The sequence below is a fragment of the Notolepis coatsorum genome (assembly GCF_963971535.1).
Source record: "Notolepis coatsorum genome assembly, chromosome: 14".
NCBI lineage: Eukaryota > Metazoa > Chordata > Actinopteri > Aulopiformes > Paralepididae > Notolepis > Notolepis coatsorum.
Genome location: NC_140178.1, coordinates 49,737,255 through 49,753,445, shown reverse-complemented (window position 1 = coordinate 49,753,445; position 16,191 = coordinate 49,737,255). Strand labels below are relative to the sequence as shown.

General features: G+C 45.4%; 1 protein-coding gene across 3 annotated transcripts; it reads left to right on the top strand.

Annotated features, from left to right (window-relative positions):
• Positions 1-203: 203 nt before the first annotated feature.
• LOC311241014 (actin, cytoplasmic 1-like) lies at positions 204-3,278 on the top strand. 3 transcript variants are annotated; one of them, XM_084329670.1, is made up of 5 exons: positions 204-329; positions 617-745; positions 2,064-2,502; positions 2,617-2,801; positions 2,939-3,278. In XM_084329670.1, the coding sequence occupies exons 1-5, from the start codon at positions 207-209 to the stop codon at positions 3,080-3,082; spliced, it is 1,020 nt and encodes a 339-aa protein (XP_084185796.1). In that variant the 5' UTR covers positions 204-206; the 3' UTR covers positions 3,083-3,278. The 3 variants fall into 3 exon arrangements, with proteins under 3 accessions (XP_084185796.1, XP_084185797.1, XP_084185795.1); XM_084329671.1 differs by having other exon boundaries at positions 617-856; positions 2,064-2,328; XM_084329669.1 differs by having other exon boundaries at positions 617-856.
• Positions 3,279-16,191: the final 12,913 nt, after the last annotated feature.

Sequence of the window (16,191 nt, the reverse complement as noted above, 5' to 3'; positions counted from 1 at the left end):
AGAGAGAGAGAGAGAGAGAGAGAGAGAGAGAGAGAGAGAGAGAGAGAGAGAGAGAGAGGACGGCGGGAGGGACTGCAGTTGTCGGCAACAGGAAGAGATGACTTGCTGCGTCATAGGGGCGCTGTTCGGATGTGGATTTGACTCTTCACGCCACATAAAAGAAGTAGCCTTTGACTAACTGTTGTCGTACTTTTTGCAGTTCAGCCATGGAAGATGAAATCACCTCACTGGTTGTTGACAACGGATCCGGTATGTGCAAAGCCGGATTCGCCGGAGACGACGAGCCTCGTGCTGTCTTCCCCTCCATCGTCGGTCGGCCCAGACATCAAGTGAGAAAACCCGGGCCGTTACCGATGTTAGCTTAAACAAAAGGTGCATGCTTGTATTGGCACATCAGGTAGTTGGAAGAGTGAACTAGCTACATCTTAAAACCGTGGTATTATGCTAATTACTTGACAATGCTTTCCACCACTGTCGAGCTAATTGTTATTTGGGACATAATGACATACTGGATTTCACTTTTCAGTGACTTTAAATGGTGGGTCATCTTGGCTAAATGGTGGTATACGGCTATATAAACATAAAATCTAACCATACCACTATTTTCTTTGCCCAGGGAGTGATGGTCGGTTTGGATCAGATGGACAGCTATGTCGGTGATGAGGCCCAGAGAAGGAGGGGTATCCTCACCCTCAATTACCCCATTGAGCATGGTATTGTCACCAACTGGGACGACATGGAGAAGATCTGGCATCACACCTTCTACAACGAGCTGAGAGTCGCCCCCGAGGAGCATCCCGTCCTGCTCACAGAGGCCCCCCTTAACCCCAAAGCCAACAGGGAGAAGATGACCCAGGTATAAACCCACCACACGCATGTTCATTATGGCTGGTTTAAAGTTTCGTAATCATTTTTATTGTCATACTATCTTTTGTTAGATGTTAGTTCAGAACTATAGGCCATTTCCTTCTTGGTTTTCCTTTTCCTCCATTCTTACTCCCCCCCCCCTCTTCTCCAGGACCCCCTCCTATAAGATGATCTATCCGTCTTTCTCTGGAAACTACAGGTCTTCTATTGACTGTGTGCTGCTTTTCTCTGCACTTGTGGTCTTAAAGAATGATGCTAGTTCAACCAGTAGACCCACACCATAGTGCAGGGGTTCCCAAACTTTTTCAGCTCGAGACCCAAAAGAGAAATTTGGTGTTTCCCCGGGAGCCAAACTTACAAAAATACATCATGAATTGCCATAACATACATTTATAAACTACTGATAAAGAACACAACAAACCATGAATTTCAAATGCATATGAAATGTATTTATTTAATTATAAAAGTACATCACATGTAATGTAGTGTAATGTTAAGTTGCTCACCACCTCATAACATACAATTTTGTAACACTTTTAAATGAACAAACATGTTCTAATCTCCTTTCTATTTTTCACCCCTTTTTCAACTCTCCATTTCTTACCCCCTCCCTCAGTCCCTCAACCTTAAACCCCAACATTGAGCAACATTCTGATTAATTTGTACTGACTTATTTAAAAATTCTACTGACCTGACATCATGATAGAAGGGGTATAATATTTCATCTATGGCACAATGAAATCTAATGAGAGGTATGTAGCTGGTTGAAGTTTTCAACCAGCAGATCTATTCTGGCCATGGTTTTTGAAAGCGCTATTCTGAGGTCATGCTGAGCATTTAGTCTGTTTCTGTATTTGTTTTTCAGGTATGCTAGAGTAGAAAACCCAGATTCACATAAGTATGTGGTGCCAAACTGAATCAACACATCTACAGCTTTTTTCTTTTTTTTACTTTTTATTGGCGACCCAATAAAAACGGGTCCCCCATAGTTTGGGAAACGCTGCCATAGTGTAATGAGAGCTCAAGTTACTTGAGAATCTTAACACGCACAACTTATGTGTGAGGAATGTATTGCTGCACCTTTTCTCAAACTAACCTAAGATGCACACTACTGCATGTATTGAGTGCAGTGCCCACAGCTAAAGCCTTGCTTATTGCCACACCCAATATTCACTTTTCTCATGTCTTTCCAACAGATCATGTTTGAGACCTTCAACACCCCCGCCATGTATGTTGCCATCCAGGCCGTGCTCTCCCTGTACGCCTCCGGTCGTACCACCGGTATCGTCATGGACTCCGGTGATGGTGTGACCCACACAGTGCCCATCTATGAGGGTTATGCCCTGCCCCACGCCATCGTGCGTCTGGACATGGCCGGCCGTGACCTCACAGACTACCTCATGAATATCCTCAGAGAGCGTGGCTACTCCTTCACCACCACAGCCGAGAGGGAAATCGTGCGTGACATCAAGGAGAAGCTGTGCTATGTCGCCCTGGACTTCGAGCAGGAGATGGGCATTGCTGCCTCCTCTTCCTCCCTGGAGAAGAGCTACGAGCTGCCCGACGGACAGATCATCACCATCGGCAATGAGAGGTTCCGTTGCCCAGAGGCTCTCTTCCAGCCTTCCTTCCTTGGTGAGTAGTCGGATCACTGCTTTCCCAAAAACGGCCCAGATGAGACCTCTTGCCTATAGTGCTAGCATCCGTTATTGCCACTTCACTGATGGCCGTTATGCCTCTTCTCTCCAGGTATGGAGTCCTGTGGTATCCATGAGACCGCCTACAACAGCATCGTCACGAAGTGTGACGTCGACATCCGTAGGGACCTGTATGCCAACACGGTGCTGTCTGGAGGTACCACCATGTACCCCGGCATTGCCGACAGGATGCAGAAGGAGATCACATCCTTGGCCCCATCATCCATGAAGATCAGGGTGAGATGACTAGGCCAAATGCACTACTATAGCCTCTGATCATTATGCTCAAGTAGGCAATTGTTTCATAGGGATTTCCCTATGCTGCAACTAGCTGGTACGCTCATCTAACGGATTCTCTCCTGTCTTCTCTACAGATCATTGCCCCACCAGAGCGCAAGTACTCTGTCTGGATCGGAGGCTCCATCCTGGCCTCTCTGTCCACCTTCCAGCAGATGTGGATCAGCAAGCAGGAGTATGATGATTCTGGCCCCTCCATCGTCCACCGCAAATGCTTCTAAACAGACAGTTTCCTCCCCCGACCAAACGCCCAACAACGACTTCAGCTCTGCGCAAAACAACCACACACCACACATTCTCATACACACTCAGGCGCAGAGCCTAGACGACCAACTCATTGGCATGGCTTCAGTTATTTCTGGCGCTTGACTCAGGATTTAAAAACTGGAACGGTGAAGGTGACGGTAATGGTTTTTTTGGCTAAGTAAAAAAGCACCCCAAGTTTCTACAGTCGCATCTGAGGACTTAAAAAAGAAAAGAAAAATGTACACTTGTTTTTTCTTCTTGAGTCATTCCAAATGTTTATTAACTGTATTGTTCAGACACATATTCGCCTCTGTGAAGGCTGCCCAGTGGTTGGAGCATACTTAAACATGGTTGTAGTATTGCTTGTATGTAAATTATGTCTGGGTTTTTTGTACTTTCAGCCTTAAAAATATCTTGGTCCTGTTAATTTTGTTTTGTTTTTGTTATGCAAAACCCAATCGTGACCCCTCCTTCCCTGTTGGCGGTTCCCTCCGTGGGGTGAGGGGGCAAGGGGTCTTGAGGTGATAGGGTGCCAGACCGGTGGGGCCAACCTGTACACTGACTAAACAATCCCAATAAAGTGCACATGTGTTCCGACATGACTTGACTGTCTCCTTCATAATGGTAACATGGTGTTTAGTAATGCATTATGACTTCTTTCATAATCTAACATGGTGGTCTGCTTCATAGTCATAATGTACCTGAAAGATGGTAGCTGTTTTCAAATGTGTATCTAGCTTTATAAGTTAGATTTGGCTATGAGCAACACTATGAGCAACACTAACTACATTATTAATTATGAGGAGGGGGTTTTGCGGAGCCCAATAGCAAACACAGGAGGAGAGAGAATGGAGCGGTTTAGGGTGTTTTAATAGTATTTCCCCAAGCAGACAGTTTACAGGCAAATACAGGAATGTACAGGTACGTGTTGTAATAGGCGAGAGCAGGAGCACTCCTTGTGCAGCACGGGACAACAGGTACAGGGATGTACGATAGACGAGAGCTGGTGCACTCCTAGTGCAGCACGGGACAACAGGTACAGGGATGTACGATAGACGAGAGCCGGTGCACTCCTAGTGCAGCGCGGGGTAACAGGTACGTGTTGTAATAGGCGAGAGCAGGAGCACTCCTTGTGCAGCACGGGACAACAGGTACAGGGATGTACGATAGACGAGAGCTGGTGCACTCCTAGTGCAGCACGGGACAACAGGTACAGGGATGTACGATAGACGAGAGCCGGTGCACTCCTAGTGCAGCGCGGGGTAACAGGTACGTGTTGTAATAGGCGAGAGCAGGAGCACTCCTTGTGTAGCACGGGACAACAGGTACAGGGATGTACGATAGACGAGAGCTGGTGCACTCCTAGTGCAGCACGGGACATCCAGGTTGGAGGTGTACTGGAGCGGTGATCCTGGGCACAGAGAGAAACAGATTAGGACAAGGTATATCAACGAGGACAGGGTTGCAAGGCTTTAGGTTCGTCGTCGTACCTAGGTAGCTAGTTTAACACTGCGACGAGGGACGACAGGATCCGTCGGGTGATATAGGGGCTGCTGATGAGGGAATCCCTCACAGCCGCGTTGATTGATGCTCGTCTGGCAGCGTGGGAATGCTGCAGCAGGAAGCTGCCCATATATGGGCACGGCAGGATGGGGGCAGAGGAAGGCCCGAGCTCTGACCATGACAGGACCCCCCCCTCTACGGGCGCCTACTGGCGACCCTCCAGGCTTGTCAGGGTTATCTCGATGGAAGCTGCCGGACGGTGTAGGCCGGGTGGTTGTCGATGACCAGCGGAGGGGGAGGCTCCGGAGCTGGAGGAGACAGGGGACTGGAGACCACCGGCTTCAACTGGGAAATAATAATAATAATAATAATGCATTCTATTTATAAGGCGCCTTTCAAGACACTCAAGGTCGCCGTACAACAATTTAAAAACAGTTAAATTCACAATCACAATCCATTAAAAAAAAAAAAAAAAAAAAAAAAATATATATATATATATATATATATATATATATATATATATATATAAAATCAGACTAAATAAAATCAGACATACGCCTGCCTAAACAGGTGGGTTTTGAGGTGGGTTTTAAATGGAATGATGGAGTCAATGTTCCTGATGTCGGGGGGGAGGGAGTTCCAGAGGCGAGGGGCAGAGCAGCTGAAGGCTCTTGACCCCATGGTGGACAGACGGGCTGGGGGGACGGTCAGGTTGATGGAGGAGGCAGACCTGAGGGACCGGGTGGGAATGTTGATGTGAAGGAGGTCGGACAGGTATGGAGGGGCGAGGTTGTGAATGGCCTTGAATGTATGGAGGAGGATCTTGTAGTCTATGTGGTGTTTAATGGGAAGCCAGTGTAGTTGGCGTAGGACGGGGGTGATGTGACTGATGACAGGGGTTCTGGTGATTATACGGGCAGCAGCGTTCTGGACCAGTTGGAGCTTATGGAGGAGTTTGTGGGGGAGACCAAAGAGAAGGGAGTTGCAGTAATCTAAGCGGGAAGTGACGAGGGAGTGGACCAGGATTGCGGCGCTGTTGGGAGTGAGTGAAGGGCGGAGGCGGTTGATGTTGCGAAGGTGGAAGTAGGCGGACCGGATGGTGTTATTGATGTGGGAATGGAATGATAGGGTGCTGTCGAGGACGACACCCAGACTCTTGACCTGGGGGGAAGGGGAAACCAAGGAGTTGTCTATGGTGAGGGTGAAACTGGGGTGCTTGGTGAGTGTGGACTTGGAGCCAATGAGGACTACCTCTGTTTTGTCACTGTTTAATTTGAGGATTTTTTTTTTTGTATTTTTTTTTTTTATAATTTTTTAAACTAACATATAAACAAACATGACAACACACGATAAGATATACAAGCATTAATTAACAGTGCACATCCAATGAAATCACCAATTAGTTAAATGTCTTATACAGGATATACCCCTAATACCTGCTATCTAATACCCTACACACATATGCTCTATCTCGTACCCCCCCCTCCCGGACCCCCCATTTGGATAATCCATCCATTATCCCTCGCTCCTAACCAGACACTACCATTATATGCTAGCTTTTATTCTCTCCACCACTTCTAACCACATTGTCATTTTGGATTCATTGAGACCCAAAATTCTTGCTGTAGATATTTTTTGATAAATCACATCGAGATATGTAAGAATCCAGACCTTCCGGCACATTTTTTCCGGTTGAAACCATCGTGATGCTATCAGCTTTTTAGCCACTGTGATACCCGATAAAACCAATCTCTTTAGCTGTGGATGTACTGCACACTCAAAAACATTATTCAGCAGTAATACAGAGGGGTGTACAGGTATATTCAGAGTTAAGAGATTTGATAATTGCTGGGTCACTTCTTTCCAGAATATCTTAACTGGTGGGCAGTCCCAGTACATGTGCATAAATGTCCCCTCGTCCCCATTTGTACTTAAGGAGCATTTGGAGTCTTGTTTAAGACCCATTCTGTTCAGTCTTATAGGAGTCAAGTATGTCCTGTGAATATAGTTAAGATTGATTTGTTGATGGTCCGGGTTCCTTGATGTAAATCGAACATTTGCCCAGGCTTCTTGCCAATCAAAATCTTTTTCCAGGTCTGGTATATCCCTCCTCCAGACTGAGTCTAGGTGGAGGGTTTCATACGAGGACGTTAGTAATTGATGATAAAAATCTGAAACAAAACCTCTCGATGTCTCTCTTTCATAGAAGAATTTGTGGTATCTGTGGTGTACAATTGGTATCCTTAATGGAACACCGTGAGCCTTCAAACATAACAATAACTGTGCGTAAAAATTTCTACATTTCTCCAGGATACTAGTGCTTGGGGATCGAACCATGTTGTCATCAGTGGTCTTAAAGTGTACGCCTTAAAATAGTGGAAAAAATCTGGAAATGCCATACCACCGTCTGCTTTGTTTCTCTGTGCGGTGGATCTTTTTATACGTGGTGGTTTGTTATTCCAAATAAATTTGTATGTGGAGGAGTGTAATTTTTTCCAGTAACCCTCTGGAGGGGGTAACGGTAGCATTGAGCTGAAGAAGTTGATTCTAGGTAGGACGTCCATCTTAACTATTGATACCCATGCCTGTACTGAGTTTTTAAGTTTTGACCACCTGTCAAGGTCGTCTTTGATTTTGTTTTGGATTTTTATGTAATTGTGCTTCACCGTTTGGCTTATGGTAGGGAATATTTCAACTCCCAAACATCTAAAGTGTTTTACCATAGGTATCTCTTCTGGGAGGGTTATATATTTCTTTTGCAGGGGCGTTAAGTGGAAGGAAAGCCGACTTCGGCCAATTTATCTTAAATCCCGATAAATCTCCAAAGTCCTCAATCAACTTGAGCAGATGAGGCAATGTGGTGTTGGGGTTTTGCATGAACAGTATTACGTCGTCCGCATATAAACTAATTTTATGTTGTGTACCCTTGATTACGATTGGTTCTATGGATTGGGATTGTCTTATATATTGTGCTAAAGGCTCTAATGATAGATCGAATAGTCCGGGACTAAGAGGGCAACCCTGTCTAGATGAGCGTGATACCGGAAAGATTCCAGAGGTGATTATACCTGTTGTAATCATGGCCGATGGGTCTTTGTATAATACTTTAATCATATCAATGAAACCTTTTCCTAACCCCATCCTTTCTAATACTGCCCATCGATACGACCATTCCAACCTGTCAAAAGCTTTCATTGCATCCAGGGACAGCATCGCCTTAGGTATGGTGTCGTCCTTGTTAGCACCTAGTACGTGTAGTAATCGTCTTATGTTATCAGTGATCAAGCGGCCTCTTATGAAGCCAGTTTGGTCCGGATGAACTAAAGACGTCATATGCTTTTGTAGTCTAATGGGTAATACCTTAGAGTACAGTTTGATATCGGTTCCGAGGAGGCTTAAGGGTCTATAACTACCGCACTCGGTGGGGCCTTTTCTTTTTTAACGAGGACTGTTATGAGTGCAATATTGTCGTTCTTATGGAAGTTCCCCTCCTTGACTGAGTATAAAATCATATTTAGTAATAAGGGTCCAATTATGTCCCAACAAGAGAGGTACATTTCTGGTGGGACCGTGGGATACCGTCTCTTCCAGGAGCCTTACCACTTTGCATTTCGGATATGGCCTTCTTGAGTTCCTCTAGTGTGATCGGTGTTTCTAACTGTTTAGCGTCATCCTCTTAAGATTAAGATATGTGTCCATTTTGTTTTGATCAAAGGTTGTTTCTGATTTATACAAGTTGGAGTAGAATTCTTTGAATGTCGCGTTTATTTTTTTAGGGTCTGTAACAAGTCCTTGTTGTGCTTTAATGGTAGTTATATCTGCAAATTTTGCGTTAACTCTTAATCGCATAGCTAATAGGTGACTTGGTTTGGAACCTTGAGAGTACTGCTGTTGTCTTGCGCTACGTATTTGTATTTCAGATTGTTGTCTGTATATGGCATTAATCTCTTTTTTTAGTACATTAACTTGAGTTTCCAGTCGAACCGAGTTGTTGTATTGTAAAGAATTAAATAACGTTGAATAAAGCGTTTCCAGTTCAGCCAGTTTTGAGCATCGATTCTTGCGTATTTTGGAGGAAAAGCTATCAGTGAAATCCTTGATCATTCCCTTTACCGACATCCATAATATTCTGGGGTCCTGCACAGAGTTCGCGTTCATCCGTAGGAATACTGTAAGAGCTTCTTTGATTTGTGTAATGAATTCCTTGTTATTAAGCAGCATCGAGTTAAATCGCCATCTTGGGGCTCGGGATGATAGTATACCAAATGTTCCTTTTAGGATTAAATTTGAGGAAATTTGAAGTGAACCAGGATTTGATTTCCTGTAAACAGGCACAGAGGGAAGAGGGAGGGAGGGTGGAAGTGGGTTTGGAGGAAACATAGAGCTGGGTGTCGTCCGCGTAACAGTGGAAATTGATGCTGTATTTACGGAGAATCCGACCGAGTGGGAGGAGGTAGATGATGAAGAGGATAGGGCCAAGGACAGAGCCCAGGGAAACATGAAACAAGGGGTGAATGCGCATGATGGAGGGAAGCTGGAGTTTGACGACTGAGGGGTTGATAATGGACAGGATCTTATAGGGACCAACAAAACGGGGTGAGTTTGCGGGACAAAGACTTGAGCGGCAGGTCCCGGGACGAGAGCCAAACCATCTGACCTGGTTGATAGTCGAGAGCCGGGGTCCGGTGGCGGTCGGCGAAGCGGCGGTTCTGCTCAGCGGAGCGGAGCAGCGCGGCCCTCGTGTCCTCCCATATCCTCCTGCAGTGGCGAAGGTGGTCCTGCACCGATGGAATGGCGATCTCCTCCTCCTGTGCAGGGAACAGCGGGTGTTGGTAGCCCAGAGAGGACTCGAAGGGGGACTGACCTGTGGCCGCGGAGGACAGAGAGTTGTGGGCGTACTCAATCCATGGCAGGAAAACACTCCAGCCGGAGGGGTCCCGGGTCGTCATGCAGTGGAGGGCGGACCCCAGGTCCTGGTTGGCCCGCTCCGACTGGCCGTTGGTCTGCGGGTGGTATCCGGAGGAGAGACTAACCGTGGCCCCCAGGGCCCGACAGAAGGCCTTCCAGACTTGGGAGATGAATTGTGGGCCCCTGTCGGAGACGATGTCCACCGGGATCCCGTGGAGGCGGAAGACGTGGAGCACCATCAGGGCCGCGGTTTCTGAAGCAGAGGGGAGTTTGGGGAGAGCAACAAAGTGCACAGCCTTTGAGAAACGGTCAACGATGGTGAGAATGACTGTGTTACCGTGTGAGAGGGGCAGACCGGTGACGAAGTCCAGGGCGACGTGCGACCAGGGCCGACCGGGAACAGGGAGCGGACGGAGGAGCCCGGCGGGCGGTTGGTGGGAAGCCTTCCCACGAGCACAGACGGTGCAAGCAAGGACGAAGGCGCAGGTGTCTTCCCTCATGGAGACCCACCAGAAGTGCCGCCTCAGCAGGGACAGGGTACGGTTGATCCCAGGATGACAGGCGAACCGGGAGGTGTGGACCCACTGGAGCACCTGGGAGCGGACAAGGTCGGGAACAAAAAGCCGGTTAGGTGGGCCGTTACCTGGATCAGGCTGGACGCGCTGGGCCTCCTGGACGACGGACTGGATCTCCCAGGTGGCGGCGGCCACCAAGCAGGAGGAGGGGAGGATAGTGTCAGGGTGCGCGGGACCCTCTTCGGGGACAAACTGCCGGGAGAGGGCGTCTGGCTTGGTATTCTTGGAGCCAGGCCTGTAGGTCAGGGTGAAATTGAACCTGGCGAAGAACAGTGCCCAGCGTGCCTGGCGGGAGTTCAGGCGATTGGCCTAACAAGCACTCTTAAATCTGCTCTCAGCCACGGTCAAATCCGATCTCAGGAAAATTTGGGGAATCACGCTACCAGCCCTAATATGACTTAAATGGGCAGAAATCTGCCTAAGAGGAAATTTTTTGTCGTAAATCCGTTCGGGAATGAGACCCATTGCCATTAGCTTATGGTAATTGATGCATATGCGGCTCACAGGTGCATGGTTGTCTTTTTGATTTGATTTGAAATCTTTATTTCGAACATGCAATGAATACAAACAAACAATAACAAAAGCAAAACACAACTCAATCTACATGTTCGAAAAGGAGTAGGAAGAAGTATACACTTATTTAATCCTACCCCTTTTCCACTACTCAAATGAGTGTACTATTTTAAAACATTAAAAAATAATAATAATATATATATATATATATATATATATATATATATATATATATATATATATATATATATATGCAAACAAATAAAAATAAAACTATATATGTAAAACATGAAAGAAATTAAATAAAATGTAAACACCCGTGAATATCAAGTCGTCCCTTCCTCATCCCTGTACCTTGTGAACATCATTTCCTTATACATCAGTTTGAATTGTCTCATGTTTGGACATTGCTTTAGCACCACATTTAGACTGTCTTGTATAGTGTTTGGTGAATGTATTGTATATATATATATATATATATATATATATATATATATATATATATATATATATATATATATATATATATATATATATATATATATATATATATATATATATATATATATATATATATATATATATATATATATATATATATATATATATATATATATATATTTTTTTTTTAAACATAACATAAAATAAGACACACAAGCATTAACAGTAAACATTCAATGTAAATCACAGGACTATACATTCCATTTGAATCAATATAAATGTAGTTTACGAGATATATACCTAATACTTGCTATCTAATACAATACATACATATGCTCTTGCTCGTTCTCCCCCCCCCCGGACCCCCACTTGGATAATCCATCCATTTTCATTCGTTTCTAACCAGGCACTACAATTCATATGCTAGCCTTTATTCTCTCCACCACTTCTAACCAGATTGCAATGTATTGTATTGTGTCACGTTCTCTGTGTACAGTACTTCACCCTCCTTCCATTTTGGTTGAAGACAGGTGAACTCACCTGCTGCATTTTTATAGTGCTTAAACCTGATTAGTGTATCTACAATTAAGCAATCGTGTGTTTGTGCATCTGATGGCTGTGTTTAACCAATTGGCTCATATGTGTGCTAATTTGACATTCTGTGTCTAATGTAATGCAAGTGTGTTTAGTGTTTTGTAAATCACTGTGTATTGTTTTGCAAAAAGTGTGAGGCTGACATTGTGCTTATAGGGGTGCAAATCTGGGCCTATGTTTTGCTCCTTGAGTATAAGGTTTTGATAATTGTGTAATACTTTTGATTTGAGTGTTTAACTTTATGCAATCGAAGAAAACTGTAAAGACTAGAGATTAACTGTTCATTTATTTTGTACATAGGTTGTGCATATGTTTGTTTGTTTGTTTATTTGCTTATGTGTCTTAACTGTGTTTTTATTTTGTTATTGGTGTATATGTGTGTATGTATGTATGTATGTATGTATGCAGGCCCGGACTGGCCATCGGGAGCACCGGGAGTTTTCCCGTGGCCTGGCCTGCACAGATAAAAAAAAAAAAAAAACAATTGCCAGGCCATTGTTTCTAGTTGTGGCGGCGGCGCTGCGCGATAGTTAGATAACCTAGGTGGGTGGGGAACAACCAGGATTTCACTGTCTGCGACAGAGTTGGAGAACTATCTGACTCTCTCCCTCGGATCACACAAACACAATGGAGCCGTGCTGCCGCTTGTGATTGGTGGAGGCGGGACCAGGCGATACAACTGATTGACAGTGGAGGCGGCGAATGGAATGGCAGATGGCACTCTGCAGAATACTGTAACAGCCAGGCAGTGAGCCAGGTAGTTTTGTAATAATGAAAGGTCTGTTATTTAATGTTTGTGTAAGGGCTATTTTAACTGTTGATGGGTAGTGCATCAGTAAAGTGAATATGGTATTATGCTCTTGCTCTGTTTGAATAGGTGGAGAGAGTGGTTAACTGTATTATAATAGTAAATAGACAAATATGTTGTGCTCTTGCTTTTTTCTTTTTGAAGGTGGAGAGAGTAGCATTGCTAGTGCCACAACAGTTTTATTTGAGGTTCATAACAGTACATTGTACTAAGCAATTGTTGGCTCATTAGTTTGTGATTCACATGCACTAAAATTCACCAGAATGCAGGAAATTAAGTCTTTGTAACAAAAAAAATCCTGGTGGGGGACCCCCAGACCCCCCGCTTATAAAGTGGCCTGACTGGGGCTATATTTCGCGCTATATCTCCCGGTATGAATTATTTCCCCAGTCCGGCCCTGTATGTATGTATGTATGTATGTATGTATGTATGTATGTATGTACAGGGCCGCCTCAGGGGGTGTGCGAGCAGTGCGGTCGCACAGGGCCTCGCGGGAGGGGGGCCTCGCAAAAAAAAAAAAAAAAAAATTTTTTATTATTTTTTTTTATTTTTTTTTTATTTTTTTGCGAGGCCCCCCTTCCCGCGAGGCCCTTTTTCATCACAGACCTAAAATCTAGTTTTGCTTATATGCTTATATATTTCACATTAGACACGTTTGTAGAATGTGTCTGACTTGTTCCTGGGTCCTGCAGACATACTCACTATTGGAGCTCAGCTGGGGTTCTGCAGCAGCAGGCAGGTTTCAACGAAGGGAGTGGTTTTACTTACGTCATGTGTAGACAGTAGTACGCCCGCCGGCGCCGCGTGAGTCGAGATGCTTCCAGCGTGAGTCAGCTGCGTTTGACTATTTCATTTTCAGCGTGCAGCTTTTGACTATGCTTAGTCAAAGACGAAGACGAAGAAAGAGGTCGGTCATTATCATCATTATCAGTCGGTCGGTCGGTCACCAAGGAACGTTGACGAAAGGCCTCTCGCTAGCGGGACAAATGGCCGGAGCCATGATGTCGGCTATTAGCTAGCTTAGCTAAATGCTAACTAGCGTTAGCTAACCTATCCAGAGGAGCGAGGCGAGGCGAGTGGATGTCTTTTCAAAAGAAGGAGAAGATAACTTGTGAGCAGATAAATCTGTTAGGCAGCAATACGCCGAAAGGTGTCCAGTCTGCCGGAAAGTACTCGAAGAAGAAGAAGAAGAAATTACACCGTGGGGCCAAGAAAGTCTCCTTCCACGTTGATACTGCGTTATGGTGAGTGACCGTGAGTCAACCTATGATTATATACCCGCCGTGGATCTGACATCTCTCTTTCTCTCTCTCTCTGGAGCCAAACTGGTCGACTAGCTAATACTACTAGTAGCTAACGCTAACGGTGTGTGCCTGGTGGTGAGAGCACCTGGCTGTATGCATGTATACCATGACAAGGCAGCGAGAGGCCTTTCGTCAACGTGGAGACCTGTGTTGCGGCCTTTCGCCCTGCGCCCTCGTGCAGGTAACTAAGATTAATGAAAATGTCATGACATTACCCCACTCTTCCTTCCTTCCCCTCCCGAATGTTTTGTTAATAACGATGTTTTTTTCCAGGCAAAACATATGCTACTTCACAACATTTGGAGATACGACATGTGCTGTGTGTGAATGGTGTAGCTTGTGTAGCTTGTGTAGCTTGGGTAGCGTTGGGCCATTGGCCAAAGCTGTGTGTGGCCTGGTGTCTCACAGTACCTGGCTAGCCTATTTAGCTGATGTCGGCCATTGGCTCCTTGCTTTGGTTTCTCTGGTATACCCTGCTCTTCTTGTTGGATTTAAGTGTTGATCTTTGTCCTTTTGAATCTGTCATACATGCTCTAGTCTCTCTCTAACACACACACACACATGACAAACACACATGTTCTCTCTCTCTCTCTCTCTCTTTCTAACACACACAGTCTGCCTATGGCGGCCTTTCTCGATGGCTAGGCTGTGCTCAAGGATCTTCAGTCACAGTGCTCAGGTATTCTGCCACTGTGTACTCTCTGTTTAGGGCCAAATAGCATTTCAATTTCTTTCCAATGTGTCTCTCTCTCTCTCTCTCTCTCTCTTTTGATCTTTGTCCTTTTGAATCTGTCATACATGCTCTAGTCTCTCTCTAACACACACACACATGACAAACACATGTTCTCTCTCTCTCTCTCTCTCTCTGTACACTGTATATTGACTGTAGAACGGGAGCTCTCTCTCGCTCTCTCTTTTGCTATATGTTGACTGTATCATGCCCCGCCTCGGGCAGCGCTATTATTTAAGAATATGTTGACTGTATATATATAAAAAAAAATATATATATATATATAATTTTTTTTTTTTTTTTTTTTTTTACCTTTGGGGGGGGGGGGGGGGGGGGGGGGGCCTCGCGTTAAATCTCGCACAGGGCCTCGCATTTCTCCCAGGCGGCCCTGTGTATGTATGTATGTATGTATGTATGTATGTATGTATGTATGTATGTATGTATGTATGTATGTATGTATGTATGTATGTATGTATGTATGTATGTATGTATGTATTATATATATATATATATATATATATATATATATATATATATATATATATATATATATATATATATATATATATATATATATATATATATATTGTATGTATGTATGTATATGTGTATATATGTATATTTGTACTCCTGTTGGGGCATCTTGGACAAGATCAATGTTTTATCTGGCTAAATAAAGGTTAAATAAATCAATAAAAAACTGATAATTTGGTCCTGTTAACGTTAGGTTATGACTATAACCAAGTTCTGTTAGTTAGGGGCGATGCTTGGCATCACTACTGCACTATCTCGCGTACGTGCACGCGTACTGAATAAACCACAAATGTACCTCTAATACCAGTATTAGTCTGACCACACCCCTCATCAGCTTACCTTCATAAGCAGGTGTGTGGTCACCTGCTCTCCTCCTTCCCAAGCTTTCACCACAAGGTGAGGACAAGGGCTGCAGCGGTCGTCTGATGCCAAGCATCGCCCCTAACTAACAGAACTTGGTTATAGTCATAACCTAACGTTCTGTATCGTTAGTGGCTTAGCTTGGCATCACTACTGCACAAGGGAGGCCAAGCGGAGCCACTTGGCTGACAAATACACCCCGCTGACAGCCCCCCAAAACCATCAGAACAGGGAGGGCCGAGCCCCCCCGACCCCCCCTAATGGAGGGTATCCCCCCTATTAGAGGCTTCACGGGAAGGCGACGGACCCGACCGTGCGAAGAGGCACTCAAGCAACTTAACGCACAGGGTGAGCAGACCGTGGCTTGACCCCACGACTACACACACGCACAACCCGCATGCCACCCGGGAACGAACGGAGGAACAACCTCGTTACTGCCCCCAGAATCACGGGGCCAAGGGCAAACCCAACCCCGTGGCAAGGCCGTAGCAGCGGAGCGCGAAGGAAGACCCAGACCCACCAAAAGGACTGGACTCCCTGGAATGGGGGCCCGGAGAAGTCCATGATGCCAGCATCAAGACCCCACCAGGTGGGCACGCAGTGCCCCGCCCCCCACATCGCCAGCGTATTCGGACAAAGGCCCCTCAGTTACTGCACCTGGTATTCCCAGGCGGAATCCCATCCAAGTACTAACCAGGCCAGAACCTGCTTAGCTTCCGAGATCGGACGAGATCGGGCGTGTTCAGGTCGGTATGGCCGTAAGCCGAGCGGGCCCCGTCCCCCCAATAGTACACCGCCTGGCACACTGACCCTG